General features: G+C 35.0%; 1 protein-coding gene across 2 annotated transcripts in view; it reads left to right on the top strand.

Annotated features, from left to right (window-relative positions):
- PTCHD4 (patched domain containing 4) overlaps positions 1-22,491 on the top strand; it is a 213,494-nt gene extending 191,003 nt beyond the window's left edge. For both annotated transcript variants that reach the window (XM_050789015.1, XM_050789014.1), the window contains exon 3: positions 1,013-22,491. In XM_050789015.1, the coding sequence (XP_050644972.1) occupies positions 1,013-2,646 (1,634 nt within the window). In that variant the 3' untranslated portion in view covers positions 2,647-22,491. The remainder of the gene's footprint in view (positions 1-1,012) is intronic.
- The last annotated feature ends 2,956 nt before the right edge of the window (positions 22,492-25,447 follow it).

Below are 25,447 nucleotides of genomic sequence, written 5' to 3'. Positions count from 1 at the left end.
ATGGTCGTTGATAGGTCCAATTCAGGGAAGTGAAAAAAGGGAAAATTGCAGATATGGTATAATACCTTTATTTACCCAGCTGCTTTCTTCTTTTGCTAGTAAGAAAGTGGTAGCATCTTAAGAGCTGTGAAATTCCTCAAAATTACAGCTCGGTAGCTACTAGAGTCTGGTATACAGTGGGTGTTCAAGTAATATTTGTTGACTAGGCCTTTTGCCTACTTACTCTTATCAAAAGATATGCAAACATTGGTTTAAAACAAGCATTCTTCATTTACTTTAATGAAGCAGTCAGAAGTATTTAGTCAGCATCCATCTCACGTGAATCAGAGCTCTATGAGTAGCCCAAAGGAAGTGCTTGCTAAGATTTTCACCCCGAAGGTCTTGCCCTGTCTTTTACATGATGTGGCAGATTTTTTTTTCTTTTCTTTTTACTCACATCCGGAGCTAATTAATCAAGTCTGTGGAAATTGGTTTCTAAGCCATTTGGCCACCAAAGAGATTATCAACATTATAAAATCAGTTTAGAGCCATTTTTAATTGTTTAACATCCTTTTAAATCAGCATATAAATCAGCTTGAAACAAAAGTTAGGAACTGTCAGTCAATGAATCAGCTAACCAAGCACTTGACATGATGTTAAGGGTCATTTGAAGGCACACAAATAACAGCCCCTGCCCTTGACAACTTACTGTCTATTTAGGAAGACAATATGTGTTCAGGGGAAAAACTCATGTAATAATGTAACATTATATTTACAATTTGTCATATTAATAGAACAGACAGTACATGTTTCATTTTTCCCAGAATATCAATAAATTCGGGCTTTGCTAAAGTGAAACAGGGACCGAATGTATCCTGTCCATAACTCAACTTCTGAGGCCCTGATAGGAGGATCACAGCCCTTTGAAGATTAGAGTATAAAGTGCCGTTTAGCATACATAAACTATAAGGAATTCACTTGAGCCATAGGAGGAAATAACAATAATTATTATTTTCTTTTTTTAAAACATTAGGTCATGGAACTAAAGGAGTGTTTGAGCTTCTGTCTGGATGGCGGAGAACCAAAGAGAACTTGCCCTTCAAAGACAGGATAGCAGATGCCTATTCTGATGTGATGGTCACCTATACCATGACCAGCTCCCTGTACTTCATCACTTTTGGCATGGGTGCCAGCCCATTCACAAACATAGAGGCTGTGAAGGTCTTCTGTCAAAACATGTGTGTCTCCATTCTGTTGAACTACTTCTACATTTTCTCCTTCTTTGGCTCCTGTCTGGTCTTTGCTGGCCAACTAGAGCAAAACCGCTACCACAGCATCTTTTGCTGTAAGATCCCTTCTGCAGAATACCTGGATCGCAAACCTGTGTGGTTCCAGACAGTGATGAGTGATGGGCATCAACAGACGTCCCATCATGAGACGAACCCCTACCAGCACCACTTCATTCAACACTTTCTCCGTGAACATTATAATGAATGGATTACCAATATATATGTGAAGCCATTTGTTGTCATCCTCTATCTCATTTATGCCTCCTTCTCCTTCATGGGGTGCTTACAGATCAGTGACGGAGCCAACATCATCAATCTACTAGCCAGTGATTCGCCAAGTGTTTCCTATGCCATGGTTCAGCAGAAATATTTCAGCAACTATAGCCCTGTGATAGGATTCTATGTCTACGAGCCCCTAGAGTACTGGAACAGCAGCGTCCAGGAGGACCTAAGAAGACTCTGTAGTGGATTCACTGCTGTGTCCTGGGTGGAGCAGTACTACCAGTTCCTGAAAGTCAGCAACATCAGTGCCAATAACAAAAGTGACTTCATTAGTGTCCTGCAAAGCGCATTTTTAAAAAAGCCAGAATTCCAGCATTTTCGAAATGATATCATCTTCTCCAAGGCAGGGGATGAAAGCAATATCATTGCTTCTCGCTTGTATCTGGTGGCCAGGACTAGCAGAGACAAGCAGAAAGAAGTCATAGAAGTGTTGGAAAAGCTGAGGCCCCTATCCCTCTCAAAGAGCATCCGATTCATCGTGTTCAACCCCTCCTTTGTCTTCATGGACCATTACAGCTTGTCTGTCACAGTGCCTGTTCTGATTGCAGGCTTTGGTGTACTCCTGGTGTTAATCCTGACTTTTTTCCTAGTGATCCACCCTCTGGGAAACTTCTGGCTAATTCTTAGCGTCACCTCAATTGAGCTGGGCGTTCTGGGCTTAATGACATTATGGAACGTCGACATGGATTGCATTTCTATCTTGTGCCTTATCTACACCTTGAATTTCGCCATTGACCACTGTGCACCACTGCTTTACACATTTGTACTAGCAACTGAGCACACCCGAACACAATGTATAAAAAGCTCCCTACAAGAGCATGGGACAGCCATTTTGCAAAATGTTACTTCTTTTCTTATTGGGTTAGTCCCCCTTCTATTTGTGCCTTCGAACCTGACCTTCACACTGTTCAAATGCTTACTGCTCACTGGGGGTTGCACACTTCTGCACTGTTTTGTTATTTTACCTGTGTTCCTAACGTTTTTCCCCCCTTCCAAAAAGCACCACAAGAAAAAGAAACGTGCCAAGCGAAAGGAGAGAGAGGAAATTGAATGCATAGAAATTCAAGAGAACCCAGATCACGTCACCACAGTCTGAGGGGTATAGACCAATGGATTATTTTTCTTTTCCAGTATTGCACAATGATGCAGGGCAAGTAAAGCTCAGACCTCAGCTGCTTGGGCTGGCCAGGGGTAACAAGGCAAGTCAGATCAAGAGTGCATTATTCATGACACTTCAAGGTGTCTGTTTCTTGAGGGGGGAAGAGGGAATAAAAAAAGAGGAAAAAGTTATTTGCAACCCTGTTCTCCTCTAAAAACAAGTTTCTGGATGTAATCTGAGAGCTCTTCCAAGGAATGGATGAATCAATGGAGTGTTGAGATAGAAGGCCAAAAGAACCAGCTGCTTTTAAAAATAAAATGCTTAGGAGTGATGGAGAAGCAAGGAAAGGTGTCCTTCAAATAGGGGGAAAGACACAGGAAATGTGCCATGGCACTTTTCATGCTTGTTTTTTGAACAGGTTGGTCAAAGGAAACCTATGCACTTGGGAAGTACATATTTAATACTGTCTAAACCAAAGGACTTCCCAATCCATTTTATGTGTACATATATATGTATATATCCCATATATACATATACTTAGACTTGTCTTTAGTGTACATTGACGTTTATGTGGAGGGAGGTGTCCATTTGCAGATAGGCTGGCCTTTCCCTAGAAAGTCAAATCAACCTTAGCCAAATATATAGATTCATTAATAGCCATTCTAAATCAACCCAAGTGTCTCAGCAGTAAGAGTGCCATTCAACTGTGAGATAAGGAAAATAAACAGAGATGTGAGTTCATTAGATTATGCATATCATGTCAGCAGTCATCTAGACTTTTGCTTTGGATGACTTCGCAAAAAAAAAACCACAAAAGGCATTTGAATTAATAACCACATGGACAAGGTTTACAGTTTTATATTAGAAATAAATAGCTGATATGGATTTTCATTGGCTTTTACTGTGTTTGGAAGGCTGATATGACTGCTTTCAGTGAGCTCACCCAACTGCAAATGAGCACTTACACAGATTATCCATATATGTGTCTAAGGGTGCACAAGTATGTGTATGTGAGTTGGGATACTCCATAGTTACACTGTTCTTATTTTAAATAGGGAAAATAACTGCTGTGGAATATAGTTAATTAACACAGGAGAAAGGAGACATAACTAGGAAACTCATAGAGCAAAATAGAATAAAATGGACCATACCCACTCATCACACGCCATTTACTGGTTCTTAGGGTAAGGAAACTATTCTAATCCTATAAACTCTAGTGAATTCCTTGCATTAGTATTTGGAACATAACCCAGGCCATGATCACTACAGTGGTGGTCACTATACCTACTGCAGTATCATTTGTAGCTTCTTGCAATAGCATTGCTCTTGTTACCTGGAAAGTGCTCCTCAGTTGGCCCACCTCCTAGGGTGATCACAGCTCTCCATGGGTGGCATATTAATTGTAACCGCTGCTGAATTCTTTCTCAAACAAAAGTACTGAAGTAAAGGTTTTCATTAAGTTAAAGTTTAAAACTACTTCCAAGCAGATGGACTCAGCCTGTTGGGTGCTTACTTGGACTAATGCTGTGCTTCCTGTCACAGAAGATTACTAGAAAATGCCTTTTCCCATGCCAAGCAGTAACATAATTTATTTCCAGGTAGGACAGAATAAATGTCCAATGACTATAAAATCTGCTAGTAAGCTTTTACCAAGAAGAAAGCTACTGTTTCCCATCAACTTTGGTTCTATTGGTTCTATGTTTTAATCAAATTAATAATAATATCTAAAATAACGAAACTCCTTGACTCAATTATGTTCAGAAAAAAAGATACAAACAATTCCATTCTTGTTATAGTCGCTGGAAATGAAGTTGATAGACTAATGAAGTAACAAAACAAGTGTACTTAGACATATAGCTTTCCAGGATATAAAGGGGAAAAGGAATAGACCCCAAAATGAAAACATTTAAGTAGTATTTCATTTATTAAATGGAGTTTGTTTTGTTTTACCTTGAGGTAATTGGGTTTCAACAGGAAATGATGTATGTCTTCTCCATTGTGTCAATTTCACTGCAATATCTATAGATTTAAGCATGGAAAATTATTACCCATAACCATAGGGTTGTTGCTTTTACATTATTTGTAAAGTCATGTTACAAATACTCCTAGTCTTTTGCCTCATGAATTGCTGTACTAGAATGAACTGGTATTTCATACAAGTAGCTTCCAGACCATTATCTCATATCCGAAGTAGAAGTTTCTGAGGAAGTTTTTGGCTTAGGTTTCAATTTTTTGTTTGAGTGGGGGTTTTGTGGTAGGGGTGCAGGGAGGAGGAGAATTCCTCTTACAGATTACTCATCATTTGTAAAGATTTTTATTTTTTGGCATCCCTTTCAAAATATGGGAGATAATCACTGAGAAAGTTAATTAACTATCACTCCTTCCCTTTATGTGCCATGCTCCACTCATTCACCTATGTTTTAAAAGATTGGCTATTGGGGTTGGATTTTTCTTGGTTCCTATAGACATTCTGCATGCAAAGAAGATTGGCAGGCTGATTTACAGAGAAAGAAGCAAGCATGCCAGTTGTCAAATGCACATGGAGGAAATGGCATATGCTGCCAAACGGCCAGGGCAGATCTAATATTATGTCTCCATCCAGATAATCTGTTTGGATAGGGAAGAACAGTTCTTCTTTTTTAGTTTATGTCTTCAAGAATCAAAGTGTCTAAGATAAATATGAATTTCTCATTATTCGAGTGACTAGAGGGCATTTTGGAAGGAATGTTATCTTTTCCAGGACACTGTAGTACTCTTTAGAGAACTGTAGCAATAATTTACTGAAATGGAATTATTTGTTCTGGAAGAATTAATATACCACCTAAAATGTCTTATCTCAGTACTAGGAAGTAATTTAATCCTAAGAAGCATCTAACAGAGCATCATCTGACCTCCCAACCTCACTGTGAAACAGATGTTTCCAAGAATTCCATTTCCTAAATACTAAGATACATCCTAAGATATGAGATCATGATTTGCAAGTCACCCCCAACCCCAACCTTTTTTGGTAGCCTGTGTGCACCTCTCCCTAGTTTTTCAAGTTTACACTCATTGTTTTGTTCATTTGTGAGGTACTAATGCCATTCAAATTAGGAACTTATCTATTGTCAGCAGATGACCAGTTAACTCCTAGAAGAGAAGAAATTTGTGGGAAATATGTCAACTTTGTGTAATATTTTATTTAATTGAAACATGTATGCCCTTAAAGTAAGATGTTATAAAGTTTGAAAAAACTACTACTTTTCTATATTTAAACTGGAATGTGGATTTATTTCCTTCCATCAGAATTTAAATTTGAATTAGAAAATGCCATGTGAACTCCACTCTCTTTGATGTTAATAAACTTAAAAGAGGTACTCACCTAAATTACAGAAAGAGATCAGCTAAAAGTTAGATTCTTAACCGCTTATGGTTAAAGGTAATCATACCTTAGAGTTAGACCAGGCTTAATTCTTTTTAATGAAAGTCATGTTTAGATGTCTTCCCAGGAATTCTTGCAGTGACTATGAACCTCTTTGAAGGTTGTGCATGAGTATTCTGTGAAAGAACTATACTCCTCTATTGTTGTATCATGTAAGTGGCTCTTTCCTATTTGATTCCCATTTATTTCCACAGAATTTAGGTTTTTACCTTGTGAGGTGAGAAGAATAATGATGACAAATGAAGTTTTATGATGCTATTATAGTTATTCTTGAATGTTGAATTCAAGAGAGTAAAAGCTTTGTCCATTTTGTAATTATCGCACTTTCCCATAATAAGCTAATCCTTCTAGGCTTGTGGTTAGAGCTAGGGATGAACTATTGCCATTCAGAATTACATGTATTTTTATAAGTTGACTGTAAATATCATAATTACAGTCACATATTTTTATGACCAAATAGTTATGAATGCACGGCACTATGCATGCATTGTTATTAATAGTGCATAGGTTATTAAAGACACTATTTTCAAGGTTATTACAACTTTTATTAAAATTTCTTACATCAACTATTCATAAATGCCTCATGGCTTTTGGTCTTAAGGGCCTAAAGCCTACAGAAAGTTCCATCTCCAGGTAAGCAATTTAAGAATTGCCTTCCCTGGGTATCAGTAACAGCCACCTCTTCTAGAATGACCTTTGGAAAATCTCAGAAGCGAAATCTGGCTTCCAGGTAAAGGGCCTAGCATATTCTGTATTGGTTAGTCAATAAACATAATTTTATGTCTTATGTTTGCTAATCTTATGCTGAAGCAGAAAATATAATGCCATGAGACTGGCATTGAGATACTGTCTCTTAGAGATTGGAGAAGTCAACAATTTGCTTGGCATCCTACCACAGGGATCTTTCTGTTCAGTCTGGTTTGTTGGTGTCTGTGAATGATATTGGCAATCTTTGCAAAAGTGAATCTGAAAACTGTTACTTACTCCAAAAGAGCCTCAGAGGCACTTTTCTTCCCTTTAAAAACAAAAAATAAACAAACAAACAAAAAAGGGTTTTAGCTCTTTCTGTATTACCAAAATTTTGTGACAATTTTATGACATTGACTCGAAACATATTTATGGCTGAATTGGTATGCCCTTGCTATTTCCCCATCTTCAATCTCAATATAAATTTGAACATCATCACTGTGGTGCAGACCTTTATGGTAATATTTTAAATCAATGATCTGCAGATATATTGTATAGGGAAAAATCAAGTTTTTTACTGCTTTGTCTACAAAATAACTGCAATGATATTGACTCAAGTGAAAGCAGCAAAATCGTAAGTGAGGGCAACAAAGCCACATTGCATGAGGTCCAGCAGAGGAGGGACTGTGTATGGGTATAGTAGCAGTAAATTACCTTGATTTCTCAACTAAAGGACCAAGATTAATCCACCATCACGTTTTACTTAGGGAGCACAAGAGGTGGTGTTCTGTGTTTGAAGTGTTGTGGAGTTAGATCAGGCGACATTTGAAATGACACTGGAAGGATATTGAGAGATGAGCCCACATCTCAGAAATCAAGATGTCTGTAAGTAAGTGTGATAGAACAAGTGGAATAATACCACATATTCTGTGATTTAGAATACAGCAGAGAGAATCATGTAGTGTTGCACAACTACAGATTCTCAACTGCTAGCAAACTTGATCATAGGCAAATACATCGCACTTGAAGACTGGGTTCTCACTTGTCAGATTCATAACCTAATCTTTGCAGTGGGAGGTGCTCCTGAATTTCCAAGCACAAAGGAAGAGCCATAGACCCTTTGTTAGTGAAAGTGAAAAGCTAGGGAGACTCTTTGTAAAGAAGCTTAATGTAAGCACCGAGATAAACTTCATTCATTCCCAGAGTGGCTCTCATCATTGACTGGATTTTGTGAGTCTTTGAGTCATAATGAACGCTTTTTATGATACTTAATTTCTGATACTTTTTTTCATACTTAATGAGGACCTCCCTATTGCTGATAGAGAAGCCACCTGCTTTTCTCATAAAATGGAAAACAATTCAAAAGAGCAATATATAGGGTTAAGAATATATTTATAGTATAGCTTGCTAGTCTACAAATCACATTTTATGTCTTCTGCATCTCTAAAGATGTCAAAATTAAATTGGAGTGTACCTTAAACTGAAAACCTCTATAAGGCAGATATTTTTAATATAATGAAGTATTTATAAAGAAAACCATCACTGATTTTGCACTATCTTAAATTACAGAAAGCCAGCTTCTACTATTTTTCCCCCAGTTGAAAATTTCCCTTAAGAAAGATCTCACAGGTCATGGTAATTATAAAATCTTAATAATCAGAAAGAAACTTTAGGAACAGAGTAGGAATCATCCACTGATGGTGTGTGATTCCTGGTGTGTATGTTTTTATTGAACTTATCTGAGCTGAGGTTTTTAGAAGTCATTTGCAACTGAGCTCTGGTTTCCCAACAGCGAATGGCATGGTCCAATATAGGAGCATTACGGTTTTCTTTCCCTCTATTGCCACAGTTCGTAGAGTAAGCACATTACCCACAGGGCTCTGTCAAACCAGTGGGGGAAAAAATCTACTGCTTTGGAAGATTACATTGAAGAATTTCCTAGGAATAAGTAGGAGAGACTCTCATGGATGAAAGATTAGTGATGTTTAATAAAAATGTATAATTTTCATTGCTATACAAATTTAGCTTATATTTTCAGTAGAGGCAGTCTACAGTATGTTATGGGGAGCATTTAAATTATCTAATGTAATATGGTTACTAGAATCTCTCCCTGGACACTGAAATACCTTCTATCATTTTATCTGATGAATTCACTGGTTGTTGCTAGCAACACTGATAGAGCTGGGGGGTAAAAAAGAACAGGCCATCATATTCTTGCATCTCCTGGTACAGTCTGTAGCATCTATTTTCAAGTAGAATAACGAAATCTGGCATCTTTTCTTCACAAACATAAATGTGCTACAAACTGATAAATTAGACCTTAAACTGGTCAATGCAAATATCCCAAAGTTTTAGTAGAGTTTAAGCAACAACTTTATTATACTTTCCTGTTAATTGTGCATATTTTTCAGCAATAGACTTTTTTGCTCTTAACTAGGAAATCTGTCACAGATTGAAAAGGGCAGAGATCTCTCCAAGCTACCTCATAAGGGTATTTAAAGACAAAATAGCATACAATCTTTGATTAAATGGCAATATAGTAAAGCCACAAAGCAATATTATTTATCACCTTTCCTTGATGCTTATTCACTTTATCAAATTAGACAAGGCAAAATGTAAAATGAGCACTGCTATATGCAGTCCCACTTACACATTCTGGTTAACGTAATATTCATTAATATGAAATCTCTCAGGGCAGTTGTTAGTTGTTTCTCTACAGATATCCCAGAGCACAAAAATTGACTCAGAAAGAGAGTAATCTGACTTTGATTAGAGGCAGCGGTCTACCTAGTAAGATGCACAAATAATCTGTGAATAATTTCAGAAAAATTCCAAGTGCATTTCACTTATCACTTTTCTTGGAGGAAAAAAATCTGCTTGTGTGTTTATTTGTTTGTTTAATTATTCTAGGCAAATAGAAAGAGACAAAGTTACCATTATTTGGCATTTTACTTAAGTTTTCTTTTCTTCTGGAAGGCATTGCTATTATTTTCTACTAAATTAGGGTTTTTAAAACACAAGTCACTTACGGAAACATTAGCATCAATGAAAAGAAAACTCCTAGGGAGAAACAGTCTTCACCCATGCATAGACAAATTGTAGAAATGAGAGTAAAAGTTGAGCATTTTTATTTTTTTTCCTAAAACAAAAACCCACTTGTTCTTAATCCTAGCTAGATAGAATACCAATTTCTACAGCAAAGAAGGATGACTAAATGTATGAAACTATGAAACTTTGATGTATTAACACAAACCTCATGGCAAACCACCAATTCCGGATGTCTTTACCCATAAGAATATTCTTTCTAAAATACTCTATTACATGTAGCTTCATCCCATTCATGAAAACTGCCTCATTTATCACTCCCAAAATAGTACAAACAAAGCCATTATAGGTTTCTGCTCTGTAGTTCTGTACCTTGGGCTCTACAACTAAAGCTACCTTACTGAGGAAAGCTTAAAAACGAATTGTGAACAGAAATGTCAAATCTAAAAAACATTACCCAAGTTGTATTTCCATCCAAAAATATCTCCTGTGAAATAGAAGACTGCTGTGTGGCCATTTTAGATCTCACAAAGAAGAAAATATTTTAAAAGTACCTATTTTGGATCTTACTAAGAACCCAAACCAAAAGTCCTTCCAAAGTTTCCAATTCACCTGAATTTGGTCCATTATCAAAATTTACCTCTACTTTGGTCAGTGAAAAAATAATTTGCAAACTAGATTTTTCTTAACTATATAAATAAAGAACAAGTTGTTTCTCATAGATTTGCATGTGTAAACACACATTTAATAATTAAATGAATCTCATACCTCAGTCAAGGGAAATTATGTTACAAATATTTCCTTGTTCAGTTCTTCGGTTCATCATTGTTTTCATATTTTAGACACGCTGAAATACAATAATTTTAGTTAAATTGCTCAGAATTTCTCTGCATAACAAATCTATTATTTAAAGCTTAAAGGTAAAAATTTTAAGAAAAATAACAATTAAATCTTAGCTACTTGGAAAAGAAAAGTCATCAAAATTGTATTTACTACAGTGCCTCAGGCAAAGTTAAACAGAGCATTTCTGGCTATCTTGACTTTTTGTTTTAACAACAACAAAAGAAATCTAGTTCCATTAGTCACAATAATAGAAATAATTTATATATTAAAATAGCGATAAATTATACAGGTGTATATTCTAGAGTTCTTAGGGTCAAATATGAGGTCTTTTAAAATCACAATCTCAAATGCTATAAACGCTAGGTTATTCTTAAATTCACCACACTTTTCTTCATTTTTTACTGTTAGTATTAAATGTCCCACAGAATATCGTAATATGCAACTTATTCCTCTAACCTCAGTGAGAACTTCGAGCGTGCTATGTTTTCGGGAAAGATTTTTCTAGGCTAAGAATTAAACTTCCTAAACAAAACATCTTATAGCATCACAATGTAAAGTAACATAATCTATGCTTTTTTTAGTCTTTTCTTGAATCACAAGTTCTAAAACTTATAATGTAATTTTTTTATCCTTTAAACATTCAAGAATACATACATTAAAAGTAATACTGCAGTAATATATATCAATTATCTCTCCATGGTTAAGATAAAAGATTCTGAAGCAAATACAAAATGTCTTGGCATTCCTGAGAGATATTTTTATGAATCCCTAAGTTCACAAATATCTCTAAAACACAAAAATTACTAAAGTATTACTAAAAGATTCAGCTAGCACTTTAACACCGCTTAATAATTATGTTACCTTCAAATCTGAAGCAATTTATAATCGGGTCAAATAAATTCTACCTAAAATGTATCACTGCATTACATTGCATTATTGTAGTAACATTATATTAACTATAAAAATACTTGAACCAACATTTTTCTCACCATATGAGAGCTACAGAAGATGGAGACAATGAGTAAGCCAGCGGCTCCTCAGTAGCACCCAGAGATTACTCACAAAGCACATCCCTTTGGCTGCACACGTGCAGTTCCAAGCCAGGGCATAATTGTTCATGCGCTGTCAGCACCACTTCTAAGTCACTAAAACCAATCATGTTAAATATTGAAATATCCAAGTCCACTGTATTTTGACGAATAATGTGGTGGCATTATATGTAATGCATAGATAACCAACTTTCAAAATATTTAAGGTCACTTGATGCCAAAGTTATACTTAAACAATTTAATATTCCACAACCCACTTCAAAAGCTTTATCTTTGCAAAGTTCTCCTCATTATTGATGTATAACGAGGAGACGAAAGAAGTCTTAGTAATATTTCCATTTATATAGTTTGCCATATGCTTTCTTAAGAACAGGGATGCCTCTATGTCTTTCATGGAAATGTTTGGACTTATTCAATAGCCATTTTTCTGTCCAAATTTAGTATTTTAATTATTAATTTTACTCTGCTTTTTTCCTTTGTTTAAATATGTTCAACTTTCATCATTTCTAAAATAACTTTTCTTTAGAATAATTAAAACATGTTTTCTCCTTTACGTAAAAATAAGCATGGCTAGAAAGGAATTAAATAAGAATTTAGCAAAATTAAGTTGGACATGGGGAACGTATTTGCAAATACTAAATAAAGTTTGCAAAAGTACTATTTATTGTCATTTATATGTGCTTCAAGTTGAAATTCTCCACTGATTTTATTTTTAAAATGGCAACTGACATGGCAAACTATGAAGCACATAATGTCCATTTTGCGGATGTTCAATAATTATCTATTCAATGAAGAAAAATATAAAAGACTTCTCCAGCTTCTCAGTTGCCTGCTCATGACCTAATGAAAAGGAAGTTATTTAATAATTTCAATGTTTGAGAGCCCATATTCAAAAGCTTTTGTTGTTGTTTTGTTTCATTTTCTAGAATTTTCCTAAATAGCCAGTTACGTAAGAGTAAGGCCCCATATAAAGGAAGAATTTAAGATTTGTTGATAATAACTGTCCTTTCCTATAAGTTGAAATGCTAGAGCCTAGAGCTATACATATATTGATAGTAAAATAAAGGAGAATGTGATCTGACGTAAAGAAAAAATTAAGAACAAAGGTCAGTGAGAAAAAATTTTAAAACAGATCTAACACTGTTGAAGAAGGAACTAAACAACTGAACTAACACCTTTTTGTTTTATTTGGTTTCTGTTCATCAGTTTAGTTTGGCTTTTAAGAAAAGAAACACATTGGAAAGTTTCAGAAAAATCCTGACATATCTAAGTCTCCAAAAGTTTGTTACTCTTTAAAAAGATAGAACTAGAAATTCAGTAACATTTTAGGATCAAGAGTTGATGTAGATGGGTTTCTGAAGTACCTCTAGATGGCTTGGGATTGTACCTATTTACTCACCACATATTTAGGAGCACCTACATTGGTCTCTGTGCTGGGCTCAGAAGAAAATATCACTAAACTCTTCATAGCTCCTGACTTTGAGCTATGTATGATCTATTGAGGAAATTTGCAGCTGGAGCATTCAAGGAAAGTGAGGAAGGAATTATGAACTAATCCACTTTGAAGAGTGGGTAAGATTCTAATAGATGGAGATGGAGGACGGGCACAGCAGTTAGGGAGAAAAAGTAAAATATACAAGGGCAGGAAAGCAGGTTGTCCAGGATGAAGGCTATAGCAGATGAGATGATAGGAACCCAGAGGAGACTGGTTACAGATGGGAATAAAAAAGGAAGCACCTATTGTGAGTGGTATAATAAAGGATTGTCAGGATATGGGGAGTTATTTGGAGTTGGGAGAGGGGTCATAAAGAAAAAGCTCTTTTTATGATATATTCTTGGGCTTAAATGCAGTGAATCATTTACAACATGTAAATACACAGTCTCCATTTTTGAATTTTATCTGTTAAAATCCAGGATCCCAAAACTCAGCAATATCACATAAATTTATAATGTCTCTTGTTTGGAAATGTAGTGGTTTCAAGAGCCAGTTTAGGGCATGAGTCTGAGTCTCCTGATGATGGAACCCTGTCCATGTTCTAGCACAAAAGCCCACAGCCAACTGGCCACCTCATATACACCTGGTGTCCCTCAAAGTGCTGAGAGTAAGAGACTGAGATGGATTGCTTGGAACCCAAACTCTCCAGAACACACAGCTCAAACTAATACACTCCAATTAACTATCTCTGTTAATATTATTTTAATTAACAATTCAAATAATACTTTCCTAAGCATAGGTATTATTGTCTCTGATTTATAGATTGCTTCAAGAAAGAAAACATAGTAAACATGTACTATGTCCCTATGGTACAATATATTATCTTTTCATCATAAATCAGTATGAAAGGTGCATGTACAGAGAAGTCCAAATGCAAATTATATGTGATGAAAAATAACTGCATAGATTTTCTCCCTGTTAATCCTTTTCTAAATGTAAATTTTAAGACAATGCATTTGTTAAAATGCTTAAAACTATTTTTTAAATTCACTTCCTTATGATTCACTTATGCTTTCTTTGAAGATCACATAAAGTATATATGCACTTAGATTTTAAGCATAAACCTAACCGATTTATACACTAACCTTGACCTTTTTAATAGTTAAAGTTTTAATTATAATAGTGGTGCTCCCCAAAACCAGCAATCAGATTACAAGGATGTTTGGAGGAATACATTTTAATCTTTAAACCTGAAAAAACCATTTCCTAATTATGCTATTTAGAGTTATAGATAAGGTTGGAGTTAGCCTGGGGAGGCCCCATTTTCCAACTGGTTTGTGGGAAGGACATCTGTTCACAGAAGTAAAATGGAGATACATCCACCAACCAAGTGGGCATAGGAGACCATGGGCAACAAACACTACTCTAAGAGACATTTTGGATAACCCTAAGAGTAACAAAACTAGTGGTCCTCAAAATTTGCTGTGCTTTGGAATGACCTAGAGAGATGTTTAAAGTCTCAATGCCCAGACTTCATGCCAGACTACTTAAATCAATATATACTGTAGTGAGACCCAACCTCAGTACTTCTGGGAGCTCCCTTAGTGATTTCAATGTGTGGCTCAATTTGAAAAGCAGTGTCTTAGACAACCAACTCAACATATTTAATCCAATAAACACTGATAGAGTCTTCTATTAAGTGAAGTTTTAAAAAGTCAGAAGACAAAAGCATCTATGACGTCTATAACTAGAATATAAGCCAGAACTTGTACAGAGTCCAAAAGGGGGTATCTAGAGGGTAGAGAAATGGTTTCTAGTAGAGCCAAACCTGATAGGAGTGCGTTGCATTAAGATAGCACTTAAGATGAGGTAAGATTATTGGCCTGAGCACCCCATGTGACATGACCAACCTGAGCAAAGCCGTAATATGGAACAAAAGCACAGAGTATGTGCCTGGGTCAATGAACTCAATTTAGCTTGAGTGTACATTTCCAGTATAGGAGTTGAATTTGTACAACCAGAAAGTTTGATATACAGACCTGCAAACATCGTGCTAAAGAATGTATGTTTGATTTAATGGACTCAAATTACTTTTTATTATTGTTATTATTAGATTAAAAATTTAGAAGCATTAATCTGCAGTGTTCTAAGTGTAGCTTAGACTGGAGATGAGAGACCTGAACCAACGAATTAAGTTAGGAGACTGTTGTTATCATCAGCAATGAAGGTAACATTGGCCTGAAATAGAGTTGTGGCACTAAATATAAAAAGGAAGAAATAAATACATTTCACAAAACTTATATCCGTAAGATGGCCTGAACACTCAAGAACTTTGAGTGTCTAAAACACAATGATATGGTACCCTATAATTGAATATTCACATTAGTGAATTTAATGTGGTGTAACAGTAACCAGTTATTAACTCTGTGTGATCGATTTACTACAATACTTTAGTGTACAGTTCAACCATCACATTCCTGTGGTTTTGACATGCAGCGTGGCCCATTTTTATAACATTTATAGAGCTTTACCACAAATCTTCAGGAAATCTCTTTATCTTTACAGAATGGTTGATTTGATTTTCTGCATATCTAACTTGGGGAAAAATGGTTTATATTGCATTATTTAAATTCAGTAAATAAAAGATGAGTCAAAGAGGAAGAGACAAATATCTTAGGAACATAAATAGGTAGTCTAATCTTTTGTACTTTTCTCCATGTAAGATTGCTGGATACTGGTATATATAACTCTTATCTACATGCACGTATTATAGCTAGAGACACTATGATAATATCTAGATTAATCTACATATATAAACATCAATTTAATTAGCAAATAATTCTTGAGATTTATTTGCATTTCAGGGAATTTAGCAGTTCAGGTGATTTATGCTTAGAAACAAGATCACTGTTCCTCCCACAATCAGAGATCTGGTCTGCAGTCATCTTCTATGAAAGTTTTGTATAAGGCACATGCTTTTAGTCTACCACAAAGGTGTAGTATTGCAATGTTATATCAGCACTGGGCAATGATGGATATATATGTAAAATGTAATTTTCACAACATATCCTTACACATAGTTACACATACATTGAATGGCCTGTCTCTAATTCAATACTTTTCCTACGAAGTAATTTTCCTGTCAAATATTTCACACATACATGTTTTTTAACATTAGCATTAAAATGACCAGTGAAAATAATTCATACGAATTCTTTGTATTCTTCTACAGTCATATAACTAAAATATGTGAGGATGAGGAAGCAGATAACAACTTGAGAAAATGTAAAAGAGTTGGAACTTGGAGCCACAGTGCCATGCAATGGGGCCACACAGCATCTTGATCATCCACATAGTTTTATGCAATGCCCTTTGGGTCATGGTTTTCACCAGGTAACTTACTCAAAAAAAAAGTAATTATCTATTAACCCCTTTATTCACCAAATCATTCAAGAAGAATTTTAAACATCTTTTATGTGACAGACACAGAGAGTGTAAATGCAAAGAGAAATGAGAGGCAGCCACTACCCATCAAAGATTTTAGCACAGCAAACTAGTAGGTGAAATAGCTCTCTCTATATATAAAACAAAAATAATGGGTGTCATTTATAGAGCAGTGATTCTCACACTTAAACATGTATCAAAATCACCTGGAGGGCTTGTCAAAGCACAGCCTGCATATCCCCACCTCCAGAGGTTCTGATTCAGTAGATCTGGAGTAAGGCCTGAAAATTTACATTTCTAACAAGTTTTCAGGTGATGCTAATGCTACTAGTCTGAGGAACCACACTTAGACTTTGAAAAGCTCTGTAATACAAGTTTATGAACAGCAGCAGGCATTCTGAGAGTAGTTGGATTAAATCTGTTCAGGGAAGAAGGTGAGGACAAAGGTCAGCTTCTCACCACTAGTCCTGAAACGCTGCGTAGTTGAAGAGTGCAAAGACATTCCAGGTTGAAGGAAAGAAATTACCTGAACTAAGGCCATACCTGACAAGTCTACCTGTTGGTAGAACTCATCTAGAAGACTTTTTAACCTCTTGAAGGGATGGCCTTAGTAATCTGTATTTGTAATAAGTTTCTCTAGACAGTCTTTTCGTGAAGAAAACTTAGGAACATGGAACTGAGGCATAGAGTATAAAAGAATGTATCATTTTCAGAGAAGTCCTATTATAGACTGGTTTAACTAGAACCACTGTATACTAGAACTAGCACTCCATGCTAGAACGGGATTCATATAGGACATGAGTTAAATTTGAATTTCCAATAATCAGTGAATGAAATTTTTAGTACAAGTATGTTTCGTGCAGTATTTGGAATCTACTATACTAAAAATACTTGTTTCTCTGAAATTCAAATTTAACTGGACATCTTGCATTTTTACTTGCTAAATCTCACAACCCTAAGAATGTAGGGTGTGTGTCAGGTGGAGAAAAGAACCAGAAATAATGAGACTGAAACAATATTATATTATTAGGCTAAATAACAGAAAGTGCTATTTTTCTTGAGGGATATGCAAATGTAGCATGTAGCTAATGAAGCTCAAATTTCTGAGCCCATTGCTTATGTAAGTCTTTTGAAGGCCCTAGGACAGTCTTTAGCAGTATATTCTCATCTTATGTTTATATAAAATTTTCAAATGTATGATATTTTTGTATTATTTTCCTTAAAAAGGGACCCTAAAAACGTATACACTTCAGGCTCAACAAAATTTTGATCTGCCCCTGCATGTGGGACCACATGAGTATCAAATACAACACAAAAATGATATTGATAAATACCAACTCTTAAGTAAAAAGTTAAGTACAATGAATGCCCAGAGAATTTGAAGATCTTTTTGTTCCTATATCATCACGAAGTGCTACTTGAAGTTCAAATGGCTTCAACACTGGCAAAATGAAGCCTATTCTTTGAATTACCCTCAATGTGTGAAAGTAATGTTCCAGTAGCATAAAGACAGTATTTCATTTCCCAGATATAATTGACCATGGGACATTATGTTCATGGGGCATCTTAAAGAACTAGTGCTCCAGGGAGCAAACATTGATAATGTCGTGTTAGAGAAGCCTGTCTTTGTTACTGAAGCACAGATGAGTATTACATTTCCAAAGGAAACAGTATTAATGGGTCTGTGTGGAAATCAGTTCCTATTTTCCAAACAATATTGCTGATTTCTAGCTAATCGAGTAATTTATAACCTAATAAAAGAATAGAATACTTAAGGAAAAATGATTCATCAACATGAATTTCAATTAAAATAATACAGAACTAATTTTTCCCTTCTATTCCAGTACAAATTCAGGGAATGAGAAGTAAGTAAATAGAAACCAAGTTAAACTAGACCATAAATAATAAAATATGAAGAAAAAAATTGCCAAATGGCCAGGAAGTCAAATAAATACACAGGTTGATATTTTATTTTTCATTCTTTTGAAAAATGATATAGCATTCTAGAATAATTGAAAATTTTTGATGTTGAATAAAAGACTTGAGGAAGGTTATTTCCTAGAGAACTTTAATGAAGGGAAAAGGGGAAAATGGCCTACAAAAAAAAATGTAGTAGGTGTTAAAAATGGTTGTAAGCAGATCTTTGGTCCCAACAGCACAGCTATTAAACTATGATATACACCAGACCCAAGATATTAAAAAAAAAAGGGGTGGGGGGAAGGCCATGATGCAACAAAAGTAATGATTGGCAAAACCAATAATTCATTAAAAATCCATCAGGCCTCCTAAAGGTCAACTTGGTCATACCTATACAATAAAGAGGTGTTGAAACTCCAATCAGAGTTACACACAATATGCAAGTCAAATATCTCTTACCAAATATTCCAATAGATTTTCTTTTTGTATTAGATTCAAATACTTAAGAGTACTGGGTTATGTTCAATAATAGGAAGTCAAAGCTAAAAGTCAACAAAGAGAATAATTGATTGGAAGAACTTTTTCAATAACAGGAAATATGGGCAGTTACCTAGGAACTAGGAAAATAAAATGACCTGATGAACTAGCCATATCGTTCATTCATTAATCCATCCAACAAACATGAATTAAGAACCTTCAAGGTGCCAAGTGATGTACAAAGTCCTGTGTGAGGGACAAAGAAGTTCAAATTGCTCAGCAGAATATCTTAATGTCTCATAAAAAGAAGAAAGTAACTATTTGCTTTCACTGAAACATTTGTTATGAGACATTGGCAAAACTAGTTATTATTTGCCTGCTATTAACCTAATTAATCTATTAATCTAAAAATTGTTCAAGATTCTTAGTTAACATGTTTTCCATAACAAATAGAAGTTGCTATACTAATTTTTTTGTTTGTTGGACACAAATGTCAATGAGTACTAGACGTGTTTTGGACAAAATGGTAAGATAGGAACGCAAGGATGCCTAATGATTGATTAGCGTATTAAACACAGAAGATACAGCCTTGAGGGTATACACTTAAACAAATTAGTGAATGTAATGTAAACAGGTTCCCAAACTCATAATTTTACCCAAAGAAATAAATACTAGTAAATAGAATAGTCAGGCAAGAATTGAGACACTAATAACATTTTTTAAAAAATAGTTTTATGAAAGAACATCAGCAAATAGCGTTAATGAGTCATTTTCTACCCTGTTGCCACCTCTTCTATTTAGCATAGCAATGACTAACACATATTTAGAAGGATGGCCTAAAGAAAAGAAAAATCATAACTAACTAGTTTAGGTAAAAAGAAGAATTCATCTACAGATGGAGAAAAACAATCTTGCTCCTTCTTCACACCAAGTTCCAACATGTTTGAAATTTAGCACTGAAGGGATTGGGAGATCTCAATAATTAGACTGAGATTGAAATGTTCCACTAAAATAATGATTTGAGAGGCATCCAGGGGCACCTTCTTTTCTTCTTCACTCAACCTCAGCATGGAACACATCAACTTTGTTTCTTAGTTGAACTATACTACCTTAGATACAGAACTGATTTTAAAAAGTATATGAAATTATTTCAAGTCTAAAAATCATAAAGAATTTATTTCAGCATAAATAATTTTATGTGAGTATTTTATCGTCTGTTCATTTGTAACCTAATTACCTTGCTTAAGTAGATAAATCCCAAGCAATGGGTGAAATAACTAGTAGACTAGTGGGTTTTTAACCCTCTAGCTATGTCTCTCAAATGTTTATAATCTGTGCTCCACTAATAGCTCTGACCCTGCTAGGTAACAATACTATAGGAAATTGGAGATATGAGTTTAGAGAAAAAAAAATCATAAATGAAGATAGACATTGTGGAGAATGGGCAGTAGTGCTAATATAAAGAAAGACAGAAGGCTGCATGGATGGGGTATTACATTTTCTGCAGGACAGGAAGAACACATCTACAGATGTATAGGTATAACCTCTAAGTTGGGATAAGCAATGACGTAGATTACTAAATAAAATCAGATCATGTGTCTTATCCAGAGTTCCACCTTAATGTTTTTGTTTTCATGGCTATATTCTCAAAATTAACTGAATTTATTTTTAGTCATATATTTCTTTGTTTGTTCTTAAATGACAGTTTTATATATTTCTTTCATTTCTTTCTAGATTACCTTGAGTTTAATATCATGTGCTATACGGAATGAAGAAAAAGTATGATGTATTTTCTACCTTTAAATTGCTTGCAATCTATTTAAAGATGCTGACAGAGGAAATAGTCACTCACAATAAAGCACAAGAAATGATTGCATGATTCATACTTTAGAGTTAAGAGAACTAGGTATAGGGAACTATTGGCATTAAACGGGAATACTTCAAAAAGGAAATACAGCTTCAAATAGGCCTTGAAGAAGGCATTCTATCTGCCTAAACAAAAGATCCATCTCTTCACAGACATTAACTTGGGTGGGAGATTCATGAAAGAGGGGAAGCCCTACCCAGTCTGTCCCCCTGCCTCCTCTCTGACCACTTCTCCAGCCACTGCCCCCTGTTTTCTCTCTGCATCGACCATGCACCCACTTTGGTCTTTTGTCATTGCTGTTCCCACCATGCTGAATGCTTTTCTTCCCTCAGTTAGCCACAGATCTTCCTCCCTCACTTCTTTTTGGTTTCTTCTTAAATATTAAATAAGTATGCATTAGAGAGACCTTTCATGATCATCTCATGAAAATATAGTAAATCTCCTCCCTTCTTTCCTATTTGTCGTGGGATTTGTTTATTGTCTGTCTGTCCCCAGTAAATTGAAAGCTCTAAGGGGGCAGTGATTTTTTTTTTCTGCTCTGTAAACTGCTATAAGCCCAGCACCCTGAAAGAGTGCCAGGCACATGTTAGGCATTCAATACATATTTGACAAAGGAAGGAAGGAAAGGAGGGAGGCAGGGAAGAAATTAGTTCAAAGTGTGGACCAATTTCAGGTGGACCTTGAAAGCTTCAAGTGTTTCAGTTGCAAACTGGTATTAGATGTATCTCATTATCTAGTAAGTCATTTTAAGGTAGACTTACTGATACCTTTGAAAGTTGTTTGCCTGTGAATTCTTTGCTAGGTAATATTAACATCTACTCCTGCACTCACTTAAATATTTATCAGTAGCTTAAACTTTAACAAAAGCCATGGTTTCCTTTGGCAGAGCAGGGACTGTGCTCATATCCTAGCTTGTCAATGGAAAGAAAAAGAAATACAGCTGAACAAGTGAAAGATTATCATGGCAGCTCCCTTAAATGGGAGCAATTGCTAAGCTGCTGCTTCTCAGGCTTAAAGAAGTAAAAGATACTGCCCCAAGTCATTTTCAGCTGGAATTGTAAGAGTATGCACACAAATACACAAAGCTACCCTGACATAAGCGTGAATAACATATATTATCTGATGCTCAGGAACAGTTCCTTCTTCCCTCAAAATGAATAATTTATTGGTTTTTCTACCTGCTGTTTCCAAGCTCACATTAATGATTCATTGATTAGTCTCAAAAACAGATGCTTGTAATTAAATCATAGGTTCTGTAAGATCATTAACGGGTTCTCTAATGACTGAAAGAATTAAGGAGAAGTGGGGTAGTTCAAATTCATAGATTCAAGGATTATAGGAAGCATTTTCTGTACAAATGTGACATTTGCTGTATTGTTTTCCTTTCTGAGAGAAATTTCTCACCTTCTAAATTTTCATTTGTATGGAACTTGTTTTAGTTTTCTTAACATCAGCAGTTTTATTATTTATTCCACCCACAGAAATTCTGACTCAGATGGCTAGCGGAGTGTAGCCTTATTACTTGTGTTCAGATTTCTTATTGCTTTTTGTTTTATGCCTTAGTTTATCCTTATTAGACTCTCTCCAAAATTATGGATAATTTATGTTGGTCAAGTAACATTCCATTATCTGTGGTAAAAAAAAAAAAAAAAAAAAAAAAAAAAAAAAAAAAAAAGAACGAATGCTTTATTAATTATACCACATAGATTTCAGCATGTGCAAAGTCTTCTGAAAGTATTGTAAATGATAGTTGTTTGGGAGACGTGATAACTTTTATTTCCATTAATGTTTACATTTCTGCCTCATTCTCAGCTGAAATTGTTACTTATAGTTTTATCCACTTGAATCTTGAAGTTAAGGTAAGCTGAATATATCTAATTGTCTTTCATACACATTACTTTGTTCTACATAAGAAATTTATTTATGGAGTAAGGTGAATATGATAAACTCAAATCAGATTTTCTTCTGTCTGCCTCTGAATCCAAAATTGGGGGTGCCTGCAACAAAACCAAGTATGTTTATGAAAACCTTCCCTCTCCTGTAATTGCTGGAGTATTCATTCAGAGCTCTCACTTGCTACATAATTTCTAACCAAACACTTTCCAGGGAATGTACAACAAGGAAGTACATGGGCAACACTCAAATTCAAATGTCCATAGATGGTGGAATTTTGCCACTCTTTAGCTTACCAGCTAAATCCACTGAAATGTTTCAGAAATGTTTGTGTTTGGGATTTGGGTTTGAGATGTGAAACAAATGACATCCTTAAACATGTTATTGTTAGTCTTCAAGGTACATTTGAGTACCTTGATATAGAATTATTTATAATTACAGTTTGCTCAAAAACTATTATAATGAAATTAACTTTGGGATGTAGATGTTAAAGTACCAGCTTGTAAAAAGAATGTTTAATGGCAACCATTTGTATGTTTAATACCTGTGTGCTCAATGTAGTGGCATCTTTACTTGATGATTTACTTCACAATGTTTTCATTCCTGTTCCCCAAATGAAAATAAGTAGTCTATTAACTAGTTTACAGCTCTTAGTTTGGGATACTATTGCAGAGACACAGGAGCACTTTTAACTCAAACACTATGGCTTACCATTGTTTTGTGGTGGTATGAAATTGAGTTAGCACTGCAATGCAATATTGAAAAAAATCAGAATGCAATAAAGAAATGTAGATATCACATGTGACTACTTCATGTACTACCCAGGCTCCTCATTTATTGTTTGAACACAAGGGTTAGTTTTTTTATATTGCCAAAAGGACACGGTCAGGAAGTCAGTGTGATACCACCTTGCTGCAGGGCAGAAGTTTTAAGAAGCAAGATATTTTTTAACGATGTACTATTACAGGATAGAAGTCATCCCCCACATGAAACTACATATTTGCAGAAACTTTGTGTTGTCAATATGCATCTGTTCTTACTAGTCTGGAGAGAAAAAGATAAGATTTCCAGTTTTCTGCTGATCCAACACCATTTCCCATAGGCAGCACAATACACCAGCACACGGTTAGCAGCACTTTGAGACAAAACTGTTGAAAGAAACAGTGATTATTCTGAAAACATGTAAAGCAACACTGATCATAAGTAATTTTTGTTAGGTGGGACAATACTATCTCCTATGATTTCTTGTGTCTAAGTTTTCTCTAAAAGATTATTTGGGCTGGGTCAAGAAGGCTCAAATTTCCCTAAGCAACCTTGATCATCAATGTCGTCCTGCTTCAGCTTTTGGCAGTTTTGATTCATTACTAATTATTAATATCATTATTTAAATACGAATATTGTCCCTACCCATTATGAAAAGCTATGACAAACATATATGGATTTATATAAAGGTTGACGACTATATGCTTTTTTATATTAGAAAATCACGTGAAAACAAAATCTGATGAATGCTGTTAATTATTTTAACTTTTTTATTAGGTATAAAATGTTCATAAAATTATTCTCTCTATAACTTACAAAGATTTATTAGCTTGTGTAATTTTTATAATCAGAGGAGTCTGGTTTTCTAATTAAAGTTTTGTCAAAGAAAATGAATTGTGTGTCTCTTTCCTTCCTTGGAAGCATACAGTAAAAATGCCAAAAACGCAATCCAGGTTTTCTCTCCTTCACTATGTGGTATGCAAATGAAATTGTATGCGGCCAACACACCTGGATCTGGGGCGATTTTCAGTTCCCACTACTGGCCTGAGGTAGGGTGGTACGGTGGTGGAAAAAAAACTTTATGCATATCTGAATACCATTAAAACAATTTAAAACCAGGAAATTCATGTAATTAAAAGCTGATTATACTGGGGTCCTAATCATGCTTTCTTAAAAGTCACTTTTCCTGTCTACTTTCAATTTGAGAGAAAGTGCTAACATGATGTCCTAAACATTATCAGCTTTCCTCCAGGAAGAGCTGTCAAGTCTCTGAGCCTCATAAGCCTTAATTATGCCATTTCAAATGCCAAATGAAAAACACTACTATTACTGAAAATATAATCACCAAATCTCAAAACCCTGATATCCTAGGAAATAATGACAAGAACAATCAAGGGAAAAGCACTAAATCACATACAATGTCACTGCCATTGCTGACTTACCTAAAAAATGACAACCAAAAAGAAAAATATTATCAAAAATAGCTATTATTTGAAACTTTTATTCTCAAAAGAGCCCACCTTACCAATTTGCTGGATACAAATTGTATGGGATAAATTAAAAGAGTGACAAGCACGAAAACTATCTCCAAAAATATCAACTTCAGGGCCATGTTTCATTGTCATTTCACTCCTTTGATCTTGAAAGCTTACTAGTTCCCTTAAGAGTTCCCTGTCAAGACGTAAAGGTCTCTTGAAAAAGTAATATGGTAGGTCCATAGTTGTGAATCCTAACAGCTCAGTTATCATTTATTCATTAACAATTTAGCAGGGATTAGCAAAAATGGGAGTTGGCTTTTTTTCCTCTGAGGGATGATTTGTTATGCTCTAATTGGAAAAAAAAAAAAAAAAAAAAAAGGAAAGAAAAGAAAGTTTAGGATGAGAAAAATTTTACTTCCTCCTTAATTTACCAAAACCCAGAATTCCTTTAAAAAAAAAAAGTCAGTCGAATGTACATAA

This window comes from Macaca thibetana, chromosome 4 (genome assembly GCF_024542745.1).
Source record: "Macaca thibetana thibetana isolate TM-01 chromosome 4, ASM2454274v1, whole genome shotgun sequence".
NCBI classification, from domain to species: Eukaryota; Metazoa; Chordata; class Mammalia; order Primates; family Cercopithecidae; genus Macaca; species Macaca thibetana.
This window is presented reverse-complemented; position numbering and strand designations above follow the sequence as displayed.